This window comes from Mastomys coucha, unplaced genomic scaffold, assembly GCF_008632895.1.
Source record: "Mastomys coucha isolate ucsf_1 unplaced genomic scaffold, UCSF_Mcou_1 pScaffold6, whole genome shotgun sequence".
Taxonomy (NCBI): Eukaryota; Metazoa; Chordata; class Mammalia; order Rodentia; family Muridae; genus Mastomys; species Mastomys coucha.
In genome coordinates this window covers 22,718,255-22,738,182 of record NW_022196912.1, presented here as the reverse complement: position 1 = coordinate 22,738,182, position 19,928 = coordinate 22,718,255, and the positions used below count along the sequence as shown (strand labels likewise).

The 19,928-nt window shown below is 40.8% G+C and overlaps 1 protein-coding gene across 8 annotated transcripts in view; it reads left to right on the top strand.

Annotated features, from left to right (window-relative positions):
• Positions 1-19,928, top strand: part of Clip4 (CAP-Gly domain containing linker protein family member 4) — a 96,687-nt gene that overhangs the window by 44,562 nt on the left and 32,197 nt on the right. For all 8 annotated transcript variants that reach the window (XM_031355514.1, XM_031355511.1, XM_031355512.1 and 5 more), the window contains 2 exons: positions 2,363-2,498; positions 19,097-19,237. In XM_031355514.1, the coding sequence (XP_031211374.1) occupies positions 2,363-2,498; positions 19,097-19,237 (277 nt within the window). The remainder of the gene's footprint in view (positions 1-2,362; positions 2,499-19,096; positions 19,238-19,928) is intronic.

Sequence of the window (19,928 nt, the reverse complement as noted above, 5' to 3'; positions counted from 1 at the left end):
AACCTCAAGAAAAAGAAGTTGAACGATAAGCATCTAACCGCTAGTGAAATTTTCTTTCAACATTTCATCTGATAACTCTCTTTAATGCCATCTTCATTGCTTCCATTTATGACCAGTGAGCAGATGTCAGGACTACAATTTCACTGCCAAACTGTTTTGATAATTTTAATCCCTTACCTTTTTCCATGTGTATTTTAAAATTATTTTGTTAATTTCTATAAATTAATTATTAATTCTTAATATTAATATTAATTATTAATTATTAATTCTGTAAATTCTGCTGGGATTTTGAATTGAGCACTGTTGAATCTAGATCAGATTGAGTAGATTTTACATCTTCAGCACAATATGTTCCTGTATTCATATGGGTCATTGGATTATTTAATCAACTTTTGTGGTTTTAACTATTTAGGTTATTGCATATGATTTACTAGATTTAGACCTAATATGTTTTTGAGGTTTGTGTGTGTGTGTGTGTGTATGTGTATGTGCTATTGCTGAAATTTTATTTTCTCGTTGTTCATTTCTAACATATGGAAATAGTTGGTCTTTGAACACTGACCACATGTTCTTCGCTTTTTTACTTTGTAGGTTCTTTATAAACAAGCATCTTGTCTCCTCTTCCTCCTCCTCCTCTCTCCTCCTCCTCCCTTCTCCCCTCCCTTCCCCACTCTTTCTCCAAATGAGGTCTCACTATATTGCTCCCTGAGGATTTAGTGTAGATGTCATTATTTGTCAAGCTGAAGAGGTCCTCAACTGCCTTAAAGCTGTCACCATGGAAGGATGTGGCAGATGTTGTAGGCTTCTTCTGCATCTCCTTTCCCATCAATCTGTGAGTTATTAACTGCCAGGTAATCCCTCACTGATAAGTCTTATAGTCCATTGGAAACCTCTCGTCACTATGGAGTAGTCTCCTTATTACTGGGTTTGGTTGACCCTACATGTGTTGAAGATGCTTGTGTTTGTGTTCAAGTGGGATATTGGTCTGTAGTTGCTGAGTCTTGACCAGTTGAATGTCAAGGTAATGTTGACATTAATGCCTTGGGAACCCGTGTCTCTTTACTCAGATTTTAGGAGAGCTTGTATAGAATTTGTATTTTGCGGGTAAATTTCTGGTAGAATTTATCATTGAGGCCATCTGCCCTGAGAACTTTTTCTTCTTTCATTTTTAAATTACAAATTCAAGCTTTAGCCTTTTTTTTTTTTTTTTTTTTTAAAGTTTGTATCTTTCAAGCAGTTGCGGTGATTTACAGGTCTGTGAAGTGGGCTGCAAAGCTGTTTGCAACACTGTCTCATTGTTTAAGATGGTGTTGCCAGTGCTCCTCTTGTTGCAGATGTTGCCAGTTTGTGTCTTATCTTTCTAAAAAATTGTTTTCTAGTTAGAGGTTTGATACTTTTTATTCTTCAAAGAATGTGTTACTGGTTTCATTGTTTTTCTGTTGCTAGTTTAATTTTTAGCATTCACCCCGTTTCTCTGGCTTTGGGTCTTCATGTAAGTTTGCTGAGGTGGGAATTCAGATCCTCGATTCTAGGCAGTTTCTGAGGCTCACACTCCTCTCTAAGCACTGTTTTTATTGTTTCCCAGCACATTCTGACATTCATTTTCATTTTTATTAGTTTTCCTTATTTTTTATTAGAAAAAATTCTAATTTTTTTCTCTTTCACTATGGAATTTTTATACTTACTTGGTACAAGTGCATGTTATGGAGATTACCATGTATCTCCCTACTAATGGTTTGTAGTTTAACTCCATTCTGATTCAAGAACGTATTTTGTGTGATTTCTGTTACTTTTTTAAAACTGATTTCAATTTTTTGTTTGTTTTTTATTGTCTGTGTATGGGTGTTTTGCTTGCATGTATGTATGTGTGCTGGTTGTGTGATCTCTTCTGGCTCAGCAGAGTACCTCAGACTGCAGTGCACTGCTGTGGTGGTTCCTGGGGAGGAGCCGTCAGTGCCCTCAACTGCTGAGCTACCAGCCCGTTCCTCTGCATCTATATGCTTCTGTCTGGGGGGAGTGCTCTCTAGATATCCGTGTAGCTGAATGGGTATGTAGCTGGTTTCCTTTCTCTATATCCTCATTGATTTATCGTCTGCTCAATCTGCTGGTAACTGAGAGAGGTGAGCTGAGTCCCACCACTACATGGACTTTTCTTTTCAGTTCTGTTGGGAAAGAACTTTACCTGGGAAGGATTCCATATCTTCATTACAACTCCTTTTTCCACTTAAAAAAAAAAAATCTTTGCTAAACTTTCTTACTCTAAAGTCTACTTTGAAAGATGTAAAAAGTAATGTTATTAAGAATAGGGTATGTAGAATTACTAATAAGACTGAAAACCTGCTTTGATTTATATTTTCTCTAGGTTGGAACATTAAGATTTTGTGGAACAACGGAGTTTGCAAGCGGGCAGTGGGCTGGCATTGAACTGGATGAGCCAGAAGGGAAAAACAATGGCAGTGTTGGGAGAGTCCAGTACTTCAAGTGTGCCCCCAAATACGGTAAGACTGAACCTAGGACTAATGGCCATTGGTGAGTTAAGCCTCAGCCTTTCTTGTAGTTCTAAAGTAAGCCTTCTCCTGGTTCCTCGTGTAACATGTAAGAGGATGTGTGTTGTGGATATTCAATTTTAGGAGCTGGTGTATCTTGTTTACACTGATGAGAATATCTGATAGAGAGTGCTGCTGCTAGAGACTGGGGCAGTTGGAGGGGGAAGGTCCTTGAGCTGTTGAAAGGGTTGGACCGGGGTCAGCCTGGCATTGGGCCAGGCATGGCTCACCCTCCCCGAGGAGAGAAATGCTGGGAAGATATTCCTGTTTTCTCAGAAAGGAGAAGTGAGGTAATTTGCTGATGTAAGGAGAGGGGAGTGGGGATGTGTGGAGGTAAAGAGAGAGGGACCTCAAGCAGGTCAGTTGAGTGCAGTAGACTAGACAGGCATGAGATACCAAAGGCTGACTACGTCATGTGCACATGAGTTAGTAAACTACAAGGCTAAGTTCTCTTCTCATCAAGGCTTGTCAAACTGTTTGGGAATAGGTACCGATTAAGCACAGAGTCAGGTTTACCAGGGTAGTTTCTTCTGGAACATTCCACCAAATGGAGTCTGCAGAAGAGCTGAGGCCAGATAAAGCAGAGAGGCTAGAATGACAGTTGGTAGAATCTGTGGTGGCTAGGGAGAAAAATGAGGATGTGACTAGGAAGAGAGCTCAGGAGAACACCTTAGGATCTGTGGTTCTCGATCCCAGGGTGAAGGACCCAGCAAGGCCGTGGGGATTTGGAGAACCAGTTAACAGGGGTCCCAGGCACCTGGTTGTGACAGGTCGACAGGGAATGTGATAGGATTGGCTTGTTCTTCAGGGGAGGAAATTTGCCTATCTGTCCTGGTATTCACCACAACTGATCGTGTGTGTGTGTGTGTGTGTGTGTGTGTGTGTGCATGAATGTTCAGTCCAGAGGTCAATCTTAAATGTTATTCCACCGGTATTGGGCCTTAAAGAATCTTGAAAAGAGTGTCAGAAGTTGGAAAAACAAGTGAGACCAATTTTGACTGTTCCTGAGCTGGCACAGTCCTTTCTCATTCTGACAAATGTTTAAATTCATTCCCATCTGCCCCCTTGCTCTCTCCCTACATGCCCCTTCTCTGTTTCCCTCTCCCCTTCGCACACTCTGACAGGCTCACAGTGTTGTTGATGTTCTCCATAGTCGCTCAGCTCAGTTGGAAGTGGGGACAGCTCACTGGTGAGACTGTGGGGCCAGGTCAGCATCTCCTCAGGGCTGGGGCGGGGTTGTCCTCACTGGTCTGTTCCTCTTTGGCCTCTATGAAGTGGATACAGAATCCCAGGGGTTTGTGTAAGAATGGGGTATTGATAGATATATAAACTACCTGGGTGGGGATTGATTCCCGTCAGCACAGAACACATCCTTGATCAGCCAGCTCTTATCAAGCTGCCAGGATTCCTGTTTCTTTCTGTCACACACTTGTCTTTGTCTACTTATATATTTTTTACTTACAAAAAGGCTCAGCGAGTCAGACTTGAAAATCATAAAATAGGAGAAAGAAGAAAATAAAATCACTCAAATATTCTTGATATCACTTTTTAAGTAATTTTTCTTTGACAGTTTTACATATTTAAGCAATATATTTTGACCACATCCATCACCATTCCTTTCTCCAGCTTTTCATAGTGTCTTATATATATATTTGTTCTGTTTAATAACTGGATATCCTATTATAATTTGTGCAAGTCTTTGAATGTTGTATGAAAATGTGATTTTTTTTTAAAAAAAAATTATTTACATTCTAGCCATTGCCCCTCCCTTCTGGTCCCCTTCCCTCAGGTCCTTGTCCCACTCCTCCTCCCTCTTGCCTCCAAGAAGGTGTTCCCCTCCCTTCAGGCTTCCCCCTTCCCTGGGGCCTTAAAGTCTCTCTAGGATTAGGCACATCTTCCCCTGAGGCCAAATTAGGCAGTCCTCTGCTATATATGTTCTAGGGCCGCAGACCAGTTCACGTATGTTTCTAGTTGGTGGCTCAGTCTCTTGGAGCTTCTTGGAGTCTGGGTTGGTTGAGACTGCTGGTTTTCCTATGGGGTCACCCTCCCCTTCAGCTTCTTCAATCCTTCCCCTAATTCAGCTGTAGGGGTCCCTGACTTCAGTCCAGTAGTTGGCTGTCAGTATCTGCCTCTGTCTCAGTCAGCTGCTGGTGGGACCTCTCAGAGGACAGCTATGCTAGGCTCCTGTCTTCAGTCTCTTTGTAGTTCTTTTAGAGAACAATTCTGGGTCAGAAATTTTGACTTTGGATTGGTAACCCCGTCTTTCCACTAGAGGCCCTGTCTGTCTACTTGAGGTGGAGTCTTCAAGTTTCCTCTCCCCATTGCTGGGCATTTTGGCTAAGGTTACCCCTATTGAGTCCTGAGAGTCTCTGACCTCCCAGGTCTCTGGTACTTTCTAGAGGGACCCTCACCTCCCCAGGCTCTATATTTCTATTCATTCTCCTGGTCCTCTGGGCTTCTCTCCTGCCTCCCCATATCTGATCCTGTTCCCCCTTTCACTTCTCCCTCCCTTCTCCCACCCAGTTCCCTCCCTCCCTCTGCCTCCTGTGATTATTTTCTTCCCCCTTCTAAGTGGGATTGAAGCATACTTTCTTGGGCCTTTCTGATTGTTATACTTCTTACAGTCTGTGGGTTGTATCCTAGGTATTCTGTACTTTTTGGCTAATATCCATTTCTCAGTGAGTGCATACCATATGTTCTTTTGTGATTGGGTTACCTCATTCAGGATATTTCCTAGTTCCATCCATTTGCTTGCAAAATTTATGATGTCCTTGTTTTTAATAGCTAAGTAGTATTCTATTGTGTAAATGACCTACATTTTCTATATCCATTCTTTGGTTGAGAGGCATCTGGGTTGTTTCCAGCTTTTGGCTATTACAAATAAGACTGCAATGAGCATAGTGGAGCATGTGTCCTTATGGTATGGTGGGTGTCTTTTGGGTATATGTCCAAGAGTGGTATAGCTGGGTCTTCAGGTAGAATTATTTCCAGTTTTCTGAGGAACTGCTAGATTGATTTCCAAAGTATTTGTACCAGTTTGCAATCCCACCAGCAATGAAGTTTTCTTCTTTCTCCACATCCTTGCTAGGATGTGATGTCACCCGACTTTTTGATAGCCATTCGGATTGGTGTAAGGTGGAATCTCAGGGTCATTTTGACTTGCATTTCCCTGATGACTAAGGACTTTGAACATTTCTTTAAGTGCTTCTTTGCCATTTGAGATTCTTCTGTTGCACATTCTCTGTTTAGCTCTGTACCCCATTTTTAAACTGGGTTATTTGGTTTTTTGGAAGTTAACTTCTTGAGTTCTTTACATATTTTGGATATTAGCCCTCTGTTGCATGTAGGGTTAGTTAAGTTTTTTCCCCAATCTGTAGGTTGCTGATTTGTCCTATTGATGGTGTCTTTGCCTTACAGACTTATTATTTAATGTATGTGAGTATACTTTCGCTGTCTTCAGACACACTGGAAGAGGGCATTGGATCCCATTATAGATGGTTGTGAGCCACCATGTGGTTGCTGGGAATTGAACTCAGGACCTCTGGAAAAGCAGCCAGTGCTCTTAACCACTGAGCCATCTCTCCAGTCCCCTTTTGCCTTACAGAAACTTTTCAGTTTTAAGAGGTCCTGTCTGTCAATTGTGGATCTTAGAGTCTGAGCCATTGGTGTGCTGTTCAGGAAATTTCCCTCTGTGCCCATGAGTTCAAGGCTCTTTACCACTTTTTCTTTTAGATTCAGTGTATATCTGGTTTTATATTGAGATCCTTGATCCACTTGAACTTGAACTTTGTGCCAGGTGATAAGTGTGGGTCTATTTTCATTTTTCTACATATAGACAGCCAGTTGAACCAGCGCCATTTACTGAAAATGCTTTCGTTTTTCCATTGTATATTTTTAGCTTCTTTGTCAAAGATCAAGTGTCCATAGGTATGTGGGTTTATTTTTGGGTCTTTGATTCTATTCTATTGATTGACCTGTCTGTCTCTGCACCAATACCATGCAGTCTTTATCACTATTGCTCTGTAGTACAGGTTGAAGCCAGAGATTCTGATTTTCCCAGAGGATCTTTAATTGTTGAGAATTGTTTCGGCTATCCTGGATTTTTTTTGTTTTTCTATATGAAGTTGAGAATTGCTCTTTCCATGTCTGAAGAATTGTGTTGGAATTTTGATGGGGATTGCATTTAATCTATAGATTGCTTTTGGTTAAGTTGGCCATTTTCACTATGTTAATCCTACCAATCCTTGAACATAGGAGATCTTCCTATCATCTGAGGTCTTCTTCAATTTCTTTCTTCAGGGATTTGAAATTCTTGTCATACAGATTTTTCACTTGCTTGGTAACAGTTACACCAAGATATTTCACTTGTGGCTATTGTGAAAGGTGTTGTTTCTTTAATTTCTTTCTCAGCCTGCTTATCATTTGTATAAAGGAAGGCTACTGATTTGTTTGAGTTAGTTTTATATCCTGCCACTTTGCTGAAGTTGTTTATCAACTGTAGGAGTTCTCTGGTGGAATTTTGGGGTCACTTATGTACACTATCATATCATCTGCAACTAGTGATACTTTGACTTCTTCCTTTCAAATTTGTATCTCTTTGAATTCCTTTTGTTGTTTAATTGATCTAACTAGATATCAGAATAAGTGTAGTTTCATAGAATGAATTAGTGTTCTTTCTGTTTATAGTTTTTAGAATAGTTTGGGGAGTATTGTTATTAGTTCTTCTTTGAAGGTCTAGTCGAATTCTGTACTAAAACCATCTGGCCCTTGACTCTTTTTTTTTTTGGTTGGGAGGTTTTTAATGACTATTTCTATTTCCTTAGGGGTTATGGGACTGTTTAGTTAGTTTACCTGATCTTTATTTAACTTTGATATCTGGTATCTGTCTAGAAAATCATCCATTTCATCTAGATTTTCCAGTTTTGTTGAGTATAGGCTTTTGTAGTAAGATCTGGTGAGTATTTTGGATTTCCTCAGTTTCTGTTGTTATGTCTCCCTTTTCACTTCTGATTTTGTTAATTTGGATACTGTCTCTGTTCCATTTAGTTAGTTTGGTTAATGGTTTGTCTATCTTGCTGATTTTCTGAGAGAACCAGCTGTTGGTTTTGTTGATTCTTTGTATCATTTTCTTTATTTCTAAGTGGTTTATTTCAGACCTGAGTTTGACTATTTCTTGCTGTCTACTCCTCTTGGTGTGTTTTCTTCTTTCTTTTTTAGAGCTTTCAAGTATGCTGTTAAGTTGCTTGTATGGGATCTCTCTAATTTCTTTATGAAGGTACTTAGTGCTATCCATTTTCCAGTTGATACTACTTTCATTGTGTCCCATAGGTTTGGTTATGCTGTGTCTTTGTTTTCATTGAATTCTAGGAAGTCTTTAATTCCTTTCTTTAGTTTTTCCTTGACCAAGTTATTATTGAGGAGAGAGTTGTTCAGTTTCCATGAAATCTTGCCCTAGTCCCTGATGATCTGATAGAATGGATGGGATTATTTCAGTCTTCTTGTTATCTATTGAGTCTTGTGTTATGCCCAATTATATGGTCAGTTTTGAAGAAGGTTCAATGAGGTGCTGAGAAGAAGGTATATTCTCTTGTTTTGGGGTAAAATGTTCTGTATATATTTTTTCACTTTATATATATTTATAGATATTGTTTTATCATGGAATAGCTTGGTTTCTTCATCTATTGTGATTGAGCATTTTGTTGGGTATAGTAGCCTGGGCTGTCATTTGTGTTTTCTTAGGGTCTGGATGACATCTGTCCAGAATCTTCTGTTCAGAAGTCTGGTATAATTCTGATAGGTCTGCCTTTATATGTTACTTGGCCTTTTTTGTTACAGCTTTTGATATTTTCTTTGTTCTGTGCATTTAGTGTTTTGATTATTATGTGATGAGAGGACTTTCTTTGCTGGTCCAATCTATTGGGTGTTCTGTAGGCTTCTTGTACATTTATGGCCACTCTTTTTAGGTTGGAGAAGTTTTCTTCTATGATTTTGTTGAAGATGTTTTCTAGGGTTTGAGTTGGAAAATTTTACCTTTTCTGTTCCTATTATTCTTAGGTTTCATGTTTTCATTGTGTCCTGAATTTCCTGGATATTTTGGGTTAGGAGTTTTTTGCACTTTGTATTTTCTTTGACCTATGCATCAATATCTTCTATGGTATTTTCTATCTCTTGTATTCTGTTGGTAATGCTTACATCTGTAGTTCTTGATCTCTTTCCTAAGTTACTCATCTCCAGGGTTGCCTTTATTTGTATATGTGTGTGTGTGTGTGTGTTTGTGTGTGTATGTGTGTGTTTATTTCTATTTCTATTTTTAGGTTTCAGACTGTTTTGTTCAATTCCTTCACCTGCTTGATTGTATTTTCCTGTATTCTTTAAGGGATTCTATGCTTGCCTGTGTTTTCCTGTATTTCTTTAAGAGAGTTCTTTATATCCTCCTTAAAGGCCTCTATCATCTTCATGAGATGGGATTTTAGGTCAGAATCTTGCTTTTCAGGAGTGTTAGGGGATCCAGGGCTTGCTGTGGTGGGAGGACTGGGTTCTGATGTAGCCAAATTGCACTGGGTTCTGTTGTTTATGTTCTTTTGCTTGCCTCTCTCCATCTGGTTATTTCTGTTGTTAACTGGCCTTGGTGCCTCTGACTGGAGCTGGCCTCCTTGTAGGCAGTTAAAGCTCTATGACATGGGTCAGAGCTGGTCTCCTGGGAGGCAATCAGTGCTGTTTCTTGTTAGGCGGGGGACCTCCTATGTCTCTGGTTAGAGCTAGCCTCCTGTTTTCCTTGTTAGGGTAGACCTCCTGTGTTCCTGGCCAGGGCAAAACTCCTGGGAGACAGGCAGGCTCTAGGCTCCAGGGGTAGGATCTGCCCCAGTTATGGATGGATGCCAGAATGACTGTGCCCCTAGTTAGGGTAGACCTTCTGTGTCACTGGTTATTGCAGACCTCCTGAGAGACAGGCAGGCTACATGGTGTGGTAGGGTATCTGGTCACTGATCTGGCCTAGATCAGGAAGCAGACCAGTGAAAATGTGATTTTAATGGCTCCTTTTAATTTTTCCAATTTGATGGGTAAAATCTTGTTTTTTGATTTCTTTTTCTCAGATTGTAGTATGATAGGAATTTTTAAATTTTATTTTTTGTATATATATGTGTGTGTATATGATACATGCTAGTGTATGCATGTGTACACACATGGGTGTGTTGGATAGAGCTCAACCTTTGGTGGTGTTCTCAGGAACCATCTATTTTGTTTTTGGCAGCAGGGTCTCTCACTGCTCTGGTGACAGTGGCTAACCAACAAGTCTCAGAGACTTGTCTGTCTCTGCTAATGCTGTGATTAGAGGCATAAGCTTTCAGACATGTTAGTGGGAGCTAGGAGCAACACTCAGGTTATGTTTGTACAGCAAGCATTTCACCAACTAAGCCTTTCCAGCTCCACACAATATTATTTCAAGTGATTTGTTGTGCTTCATGTATGAAGCAGCCTGTCTCTCTCCCTCTCTCCCTCCCAACCCTTTCACACACACACACACACACACACACACACACACACACACACACTCAGTATGTGTGTATGTTTTGGCTCTTATCTATTCATAGTTGCCTATTTAAAACTAAAATATTACTGTTTAAAAACTGCTAAGAATTTAAAATACATATATTTGTCAAATTGGTATTTGGCTGTGAACTTCACTCATAGTGTTTTGTGACATTTTATATACAGCTAAAGGCTTTTTCCTTACTGAATTATTTTCATATTTTGATAGATATAATAATATAACTGTTCTTGGTAGCTATATAATTTAAGAACTAATTATAAATTATATATTTTATTCCTTTGGCAATGTTTATGTTTTTCTGTATATATTATGAAACCCGTTTGGAGCTTGCTGGCTAGTGGAGCAGTATCAAGGCTTTGGTTTGAATTCTCTAGTAGCTATTTTTGGCAGCTGCCAAGCTCAGTAAGGATAGGCTCAAAGGCTTCTAGTTACACACAGGGCAGGTGTCAGCCAGTTTATGCAAGGAAGTGAAATTGTCAGCCGAGTCTCATGGGTTCATTGACTCTCATGGCTCCAAGGAGAGGCAAATGCTATAAAGCAGAGTAGGGGTGGGGGAGCTGCCCCTGGGCCCTCTAAATACTTGGAGGTAGGTTGGGATGTCCCGGTCATGTGTTGGGTTGTTTAAAACGTAAGGTTGCCCTTCTTGCTGAGTAAGCTTGGTGTACTGAGTTAAGGCCTTGCTAAGGTGCCTGAGGTAGAGGGCAGGGGAGTTGGAGATCCCCTGGCAGATCAGAAGACATCAAATTAGTTTCTTCTCGGGCGGTTCTCTCTCCTCTCCTCTCCACCTTTCCTCTGATTCTGTCATGTGCCTTGAGTTTGTGTAAGTGCTGTGGCTCACCTCAGGGTGACTGTGATTAGCTTGTTAGGTTTGGCAATACTATTCTTTAAGTTGTAGCCATTTAATAATTGAGTTAATACTTGTGGACACTATTATTTTTAAGTTTTCCAATAGTTACAAAAGTAAATTCACGTGTCTATCTTGATATATTGAAGGCTTGTTCAAAAGCAAGTCTCCCCTCCTCTCTTGACACTTCCCTGACTCTTTGGAGGTCCGGACCTTTTTAGAAATCCCCAAGCTGGGTCTTCTGATATTAATAATCAATGTATATGGCTCATTCTTGATTTTTTTCCCCCAGTTTTAGACACCTATTGACTTTGTTCTGTGAAGGGAAAGATTTGGTGTTCTTGCTCTGGCCGTCAGTTTCTTTCTTAGTTTCCTTACTAGTGTTGGTGGAGCACACTCTTCTGTAGCATTCTGAGAGGACTCACAGGAGTAAAATGAGAACCCTCTGCTTCTTTCTACCTCACTTCACATGGAGTTTGGGGTACGGAATGGGAGACTGTAGCACCCGTCCCGTCCCCTTAGTATGCTGAAGGCTGTGCTATCTAAGGTAGAACCTGGCTAACTTTTACTGTAAAGGCCAGATAGTGACTCCCGTGTGTGGAGTCCCTCATGGTCTCTGATGTGACTGCCCAGCTCCACCATTACAGTGAACGAGCAGCCACAGACAAGTGTTCAGACAGACACAGCTCTGTGCCAGGGCAACCACAGAGCCTGGCAGTGGCCAGGATGCATCCCGTAGTTTATCAGTTGCTTGCTTGAGCGTCTCGGATTGCTGCTTAGGAGTTCCAGGTCTGTCTTCTTTCCATTTTTCTCCTTTAAGACATAAATCTCTCTTAGAACTTATTCCAGTTTTATTCATTGCTGACGTTTTAATGGGATTAAGCACATTAAACGAGCCACATTTATCTGAGAACTTACTGCTTTTTCTTTTAATAGAGAATAACTGTGGGCTTCTTTTTGGCCAACCTCACAATTGTGTGTCAGCCTCTGGGGAAAGCCAGTGGGTATGCTGGGTTACCAGGCAGCAAGGGTCACTGCTCTCACTTTGCTTGCTGTGGATTGTGCATCCAGCCATATCTTAAATGTAGTCATAGATTACCCAAATGTTTGATTAATGATAATAATAATAATAATAATAATAATAATAATAATAATAATTGAAGAAAAATCTATGCAAATAAGGAATTGTGTATAATGTAATTCTTTTAAGCCATTAGAATTAAATATTTGATTATCCCTTGAAACTAATATATTTCTCTATGGAAATGTTAGAGATTATGAAGGAAAAAACACATTTCCCCTCAAATTAAGAAGAGAAGGAAGGGGCTGGAGAGGTGGCTCAGGGGTTAAGAGCACTGACTGCTCTTCTAGAGGTCCTGAGTTCAATTTCCAGCAACCACATGGTGGCTCTCAACGATCTATAATGGGATCTGATGCCCTCTTCTGGTGTGTCTGAATACAGCTACAGTGTACTCATATACATAAAATAAATAAATATTTAAAAAAAAAAAGAAGAGAAGGAAGGTGATGGTGGTGCACACCTTTAATCTCAGCACTCAGCAGTCAGAGGCAGGCAGATTTCTGTGAGTTCAAGGCCATCCTGGCCTACAGAGAAAGTTCTAGGACAGCTGGGCTTACACAGTAAAACCCTTTCCCAAAAATCCAAAAACAAACAAAAACAAAAAAGAGAGAGAGAGAAAGAAAAAGAGAAAGAGAGAAGGGAGAAAGAGAGGAAGAATAGGACCTTGGGCCAGGGACGTATCCTCAGTAGAGTGTGTGCTGAGTGTGCTTGAGGCCTAGGTTTCATTCCCAGCACCACATGAAATAGATGAGGTAGTACACACCTGCAATCCCAGGAGGAAGTGGATGTAGGAGGGTCAGAAATTTAAATCCATCCATGGATATATAGCTAGTTTGAGGCCATGATGGGTTACATAAACAGATCAGTTATTGAGCATTATCATGATATTACTCACACTAATCAAATAACTGAGAAATACAGTTTGTACTCTAGTCTCATATGTATGTTTTAATTATAAGTGCTTTGCCTTGAAAGCCTATATCCTCACACAGTTTCCCAAGGTGTAATTGTATAATGTAATAATAATGAGTTTTTCTCTTTTTAACATTTGTGTAGTGTGTGTGTGTGCATATTGCACACATGTCTGTGGGCTTCAGTGTGCCAGGGCATGTGTAGGCTTCAGAGGGCAACTTGTGGCAGTTGGTTCTTGTCTTAGTTAGGGTTTTACTGCTGTGAGCAGACACCATGACCAAGGCAACTCTTATAAGGACAACATTTAATTGGGGTTGACTTACATGGTCAGAGGTTCAGTCCATAATCATCAAAGTGGGAGCATGGCAGCATCCAGGCAGGCATGGTGCAGGCAGAGCTGAGAGTTCTACATCTTCATCTGAAGGCTGCTAAGAGAAGACTGACTTTCAAGGAGCTAGGATGAGGATCTTAAAGCTCACACCCACAGTGACATACCTACTCCAACAGGGCCACACCCTCTAATAATGCCACTTGAGGGCCAAACTTACAGAAACCATCACAGTTTTTTCTTCTTCAGTTATGTGTTTTCCAGGGATTGAACTCAGGTTGTCAGGCTTTGTGGGGTCTTATCCACTGATCCCTCTTACTGGCCTGGGTTTTAATTTTCTTGATTGTATTTCATGTATCACTTCATGTCTCCATTCTCCTGCTTGTTGATGGACCACAGTGGGCTTCCTCACTGTATCTAGTTCCCTATGGTCAACCTCAGGCTACATTATAGTTCAACACCATGAGACATCCTGGCAAGCACCACAGCCTTTAGCAGTCATTGCTGATAACACCTTGTTAGCTGTTCTGTGTTATGATTGACTGTGCTGATTTCTCAGTGTGTTTGATTTCTAGATTACATTTTACCGTAGGTCCGGATAGGAGAAATGTAGCACTCAGGAACCAGTCTGGGCTGACAGACGCGCTGGCTGCAGCTCATGGATGGATCAACTTCATTTGTCTTGTTGCCAGACAGTTACATTTGTTTCTAGTTTTTTTTCCTCCTAGGTGTATCCCTCTAACATAGTAGTAAGAAATCAGTACATTTTGATAAGCTAGACATACTTGTTTTGTCTCTTGCAATCTGTCTTTTTCTTACACAAGTATAACCACATAGCCTGTGTAAGTTTCTTTCATTTTTAAATTCATGTATTTATTTATCCACTTTATACTCTGATCTCAGTGCCCCTTTCCTCCAGTCCCTCCTCACATAGTCCCTCTCCATCTCTCCCTCCCCTTTTCCTCTGAGAAGGGGGAGGTCTACTGCTGGGTACCAATCCACCCTGGCATATAAAGTCACTGCAGGACTAGGTACACCCTCTATGACTGAGGCCAGACAAGGCAGCCCAGTTAGGGGAACAGGATCCACAGGCAGGCAATAGAGTCAGAGACAGCCTCTGCTCCAGTTGTTGGGAGAACCTCATGAAGACTAAGCTACTCTTCTGCTACATATGTGTGGGGTGGCCTCGGTCCAACCCATATATGCTCTTTGGTTGGTAGTTCTGATGTGCCAATTTTGAGAACCCCAAAAGACTACCAAGGAACCGATTCCATTATATTTGGACTAGGGTTTTTATTCAAGCTCAAGCTTGGGCTACACCTCAGTTGCTGACGCAGAAGGATGGGGGATGAAGCCCCAAGCTCTCAGTGGGATGAGGTTTTGTAGGAAATGGCAAACAAGTGAGGGAGGTTTCTAGCCTGGCACATAGCTGATTAGGGGGCCCCTATAGAATTTTGTTGACCTTTAAAATAATTGGCTGGTGCTGGGAGCCAAACCATATACTCAACTTCTGCTTTCCTCCTGATTGGTGGTTGTTAGAAAGTGAAGTACCAGGGACAGGCTTGTAACCTGGAGGTGCAGGTTTGTTGGGAAGTGACCTGGAAACTGGTACTCAAGAGTTCAACCTTAGGTCAGGTTCTCTAAGATATGGTGTCTCAGTTCAATCTCTGGGAGCCCCCAAGGGTCCAGGTTAGTTGACTCTGTTGGTCTTCTTATGGAGTTCCTATCCCCTCCCAGTCCCTCAATCCTTCCCATAACTCTTCCATAAGACTTCCCAAGCTCTGTCTAATGTTTGGCTCTGGGTCTTTGCATCTGTTTCCATCAGCTGCTGGGTGGAGCCTCTCAGAGGACAGTTATGCTACGTTCCTGTCTGCATGTATAACAGAGTATCATCAGTAGAGATTGGTTCTAGCCCATGGGATAGGTCTCAAGTTGGGCCAGTCATTGGTTGGCCATTCCTGTCTCTGCTTCATCCTTGTCCCTATACTTCTTTTAGGCAGGACAAATTTGGGGTCAAGGTTTCATGGGTGTGCTGATGGACTTATCCCTCTATTTGGAGTCTTGCCTGACTATAGGAGATGACCACTTCAGGCTCCATATCCCCCACTGTGTGGAGTCTCAGCTAGAGTCACTCTCATATACTCCCTGGAACGTCTTCTATCCCAGGTCTCTGGAACATTTCAGAGATGCTCCCTCTCCAATTTCCATTTACCCTGCTGGCTCTTTCTCTGGCTCTCCCTACACCTGATCCCATCCGACCTTCTATTCCCCCTCATCCTCTCTCCCACCCAGTTTCCTCCCTCTATTCACTTCTGATGACTATTTTATTTTCCTTTCTGAGTGAGATCCAAGCATCCTCATTTGAGCCCTCCTTGTTATTTAGCCCTTTTGGGTCTGTGGATTATAGTGTGGGTATCCTGTACTTTAGAGCTAATATCCACTTATAAGTGAGTATATATTATGCATGTCCTTTTGAGTATGGGCTACCTCACTCAGGATAATATTTTCTAGTTCCATTCATTTGCCTACAAATTTCATGATGTCCTTGTTTTTAGTAGCTGAGTAGTATTTCATTGTGTAAGTGAACCATGTTTTCTTTATCCATTCTTTGCTTGAGGGACATCTGGGTTGTTTCCAATATAAAAGAGGGCTACTGATTTTTTTGTTGTTGTTAATTTTGTATCCAGCCACTTTGCAGAAGGTGTTCATTAGTTGTAGGGGTTCTCTGGTAGAGTTTTTGGGATCACTATACACACTATTATATCATCTATAAATAGTGACACTTTGACCTCTTCTGATTTCCTTTAGTGTCTTATTGCTCTAGTTAGAACTTCAAGTATTATATTGAAGAGCTATGGAGAGAGTGGACAGCCTTGTTTTATCCCTGATTTTAGTGGAAATGCTTTAAGTGGAGAGCCAATTTGATGTTGGCTGTTTTCTTGCTCTGTATTGCTTTTATTGTGTTTATGTATGTCCCCGTATCCCTGCTCTCTCCAAGACTTTTATCATGAAGGAGTGTTGGATTTTGTAAAAACAACTTTTCAGCATCTAGTGAGATGATCATGTGGGTTTTTTTTCTTTCAGTTTTTTTATATGGTAAATTATGTTGATAGCTTTTCATATATTGAACCACTTCTGTATCCCTGGGATGATGCCTACTTGATCATGGTGGATGATGTCTTTGATGTGTTCTTGGATTTGGTTTTCGAGTATTTTATCGAGTATTTTTGCATTAATTTTCATAGGGAAATTGGTCTGAAATTCTCTTTCTTTGTTGAATCTTTGTGGGTTAGTTATCAGTGTGACTATGGCCTCACAGAATGAGTTTGGCAATGGTTGTTCTATTTCTATTTTGTGAGATAGTTTGAAGAGTATTGGTATTAGGTCTTCTTTGAAAGTCTGGCAGAATTCTTCAGTAAACTATCTGGCCCTGGGCTTTTTTTGATTGGGAGATTTTTAATAACTGCTTCTATTTTCTTAGGGGTTATAGGACTGTTTAGATTGTTTACCTTGTCTTGATTTAACTTTGGCAAGTAGAATCTGTCTAGAAAATTGTCCATTCAATTTAGATTTTCCAATTTGTGTAGTTTAGGCTTTTAAAGTAAGACCTAATGATTCACTGCTGTTATATCGTTGTTATATCCCCCTTGCCATTTCTGATTTTGTTAGTTTGGATGGTGTCTCTCTGCCTTTTAGTTAGTTTAGCTAATGGTTGTCTATCTTGTTGATTTTCTCAATGAACCATCTCTTTGTTTTGTTGTTTCTTTATAGTTCTCTTTGTTTCTGATTTATTGACATCAGCCCTGAGATGGACTATTTCCTGTTGTCTGCTCTTCTTGCTTCTTTTTGTTCTAGAGATTTCAGGTGGGCCATTTAGCTGCTAGTATGAGATCTCTCCGATTTCTTAATGAAGGGACTTAGTGCTGTGAACTTTCCTCTTAGGACTGCTTTCATCCTGTCCAGTAAGTTTGGGCATGCTGTGCCTACATTCTCATTGAACCTTTGAAAGCCTTTAATTTTTTATTTATTTCTCCTTTGACCCAGTGGCCATTGAGGAGACAGGTATTCAATTCCCATGAATTTGTAGGTTTTCTGTTGTTTCTGTTGTTGAAGTCTAGCTTAAATCATGGTGATCTGATAGGATACCAGGGGTATTTCAATCTTCTTAAGAATTGCTTTGTGACCAAGTATATGGTCAGTTTTGGAGAAGGTTCCCTGAGGTGCTGAGAAGAAAGTACATTCTTTTATGTTTGGATGAAATATTATGTCGAAGTATGTTAAGTCCATTTGATTCATAACGTGTATTAGTTTCATTATTTCTGTTTAGTTTCTGTTTCAATGGCCTATCTATTGGTGAGAGAAGGCTCTTCAAGTCTCCCACTATGTATGTCCAGTGTGTGATTTAAGTTTTTATTCCTTTTATAAATGTGTGTACTCTTGCATCTAAGTTCATTTCTTTATAACTCATTCCATAAGGAGGATTAGGTGGGAATTTCTAAGCTCTAGAAAGTCTAGAAACTCATATATCTGGAGCAGAATATTTCTTTTTTTAAACCAGCAGTTCTCAACCTGTGGGCTGCAACCCATTGGCAAACCTCTAGCTCCAAAAATATTTATATCATAATCCATAGCATTAGAAAATTACAGTTAAGAGGTAAAAGTAGCAATGAAAATAATTTTATGGTTGGGCATCACCACAACATGAGGAATTGTATTAAAGGGTTGCGGCATTAGAAAGGTTGAGAACCACTGCTTTAAACCTTGGCAGATCTAATTGTGATCTTCTTCCTCCTCCTCATCATCATCAGAAACAACCACATGTCAGTGAGGTTATAAATAAGTTTAAAGATGTATTAAAAACAAAACAAAGCAAACAAACAAAAAACCAGGAAAATCAAGGCAAAGTCATGCAGAGTCCAAAAGAGAAAAGCATTTTGAAGGTTTTCAGGAAAGTGTGTGGCTGGCTGTGCTCTGATGGGAACAGAGTGCTCCCTTTTGTAAAGGTACAGGTCTTCCCACCCTGCTTTACCAGATCACGTTTAGTATGATGCGTACTTGTTAGGTTGTAAACACTTAGGGCAATGTACATATTATGACTTTATTTTCTTTTTAAGCGTGGGAGAGAGATAATCTTGGTATTTATGGTCTGTATTCACTCTTTTCAATGTCTGTGTGTTCTTACTCAAACTGGATATTTTATTGCCTCCATAAACTTTCTCAGTGGGGTTTTATGCTCCCAGCTGCTGTAGATAGGCAGTCCCCTGCCTCTGTATACACCCCTTCCTCAACACACACTGTATTGTTTCTGCTTGTCAGGAATTGAGGGCTAAGCCTTTGGGGAAGATTATTTTTTACAGTGGAAAAGATTTATTGTGTCTGTATTGTGTGTAAGGGACTATAATTAGTTATAGTAGGGAAATGCAGACAAGAGCATTTGAATTTGTCTCTAAATGGTGTGCAGTACAGAAGGGAAATGAGTCAGGGATTTGAAGAGCTCTTCAATGTTGGGAGGATACAAACCCTAAGCAGACAGGAGGAAGCATGGCTTATACTATGTAGTAACTATTCTTCTCAGTCACTTAGAACAGCAAATAGTAACACTTCCTATCCCCTGAACTTAACTCCATGGTAATTATGTATCTCTTATATGGCTCCTAAATCATAGTGTATTTAGTCTTGGCCACTGGATTGTGCACCCACTGAGGGCAAATGCCATGTCTCATCACAAGATGTGTGGTAGGCACTGACTGAGCCTGTGCTAGCAGCATTAGCCTTGAATTTGAATGTGCTTTCACTTGCTTCACACTAACTATGGTTCTGTCTCTCCCCTCAGGTATTTTTGCACCCCTTTCAAAGATAAGTAAAGTAAAAGACGGGAGGAAAAACACCACCCACACTCCTTCCACAAGAGCCACCCTGCACGCCCGCTCCCAGAAGGTTGATGTAGCCCACGTCACATCCAAAGTCAATTCCGGTAGGTCACTCTGGGGAGATCAGCAGCTCCTAAACCACACTTCAAGCTGTGTGTGGGACTGCTTCACTCCGAAGTCCACCAATCTGAAGCCTTTGTGGTCTGGGCCTCTGTTATGAATGTGACTTAAGTCTCTGACAATGGCTTCTTCCTTTCCCACTTTCTGTGCTCCAAACGCCAGGCTCGGGGCTGGATTTTATGCTTCCAGTGAGTCTTTGTGAAACACAACTTGCTTCCTGTGCCTCGCCTCTTCTGCACCGTGCGGTTGCTCAGAGGGGCTTCTTTCCACTCCTGTGGTTAGTTCTGCCCTACTGTTCCCCTGCCCTACTGCACGCACATGCCCACTCTCCCTCTGTCTCTCTGCGGCTGTGGGCGGCTGTGGGCGGCTGTGGGCCGTCCTTCCAGGTCCTCACTCCATACAGATCCTGCCTACGAATCCAACTCTTTTAACCTCTTTGTTCTCCAACTTCGGATGTGTATTTTATCCTGCACAGCCCGATTGTTATGTTGTCCACTGATTGCTTTATTTGTGTAGCTCTTCTGTTCTCTCAGTCAAATTCTAAACTTTAAATAGATTGTGAGAGTAATTTGTGATTTTGTATTTACAGAAGCTCATAGCACAAAATAGGTATTCAGTAAATATTGGCAGCTGGAACAGAAAGGTTTCTACCATCTAGAAGGGTGGCACCCAGAC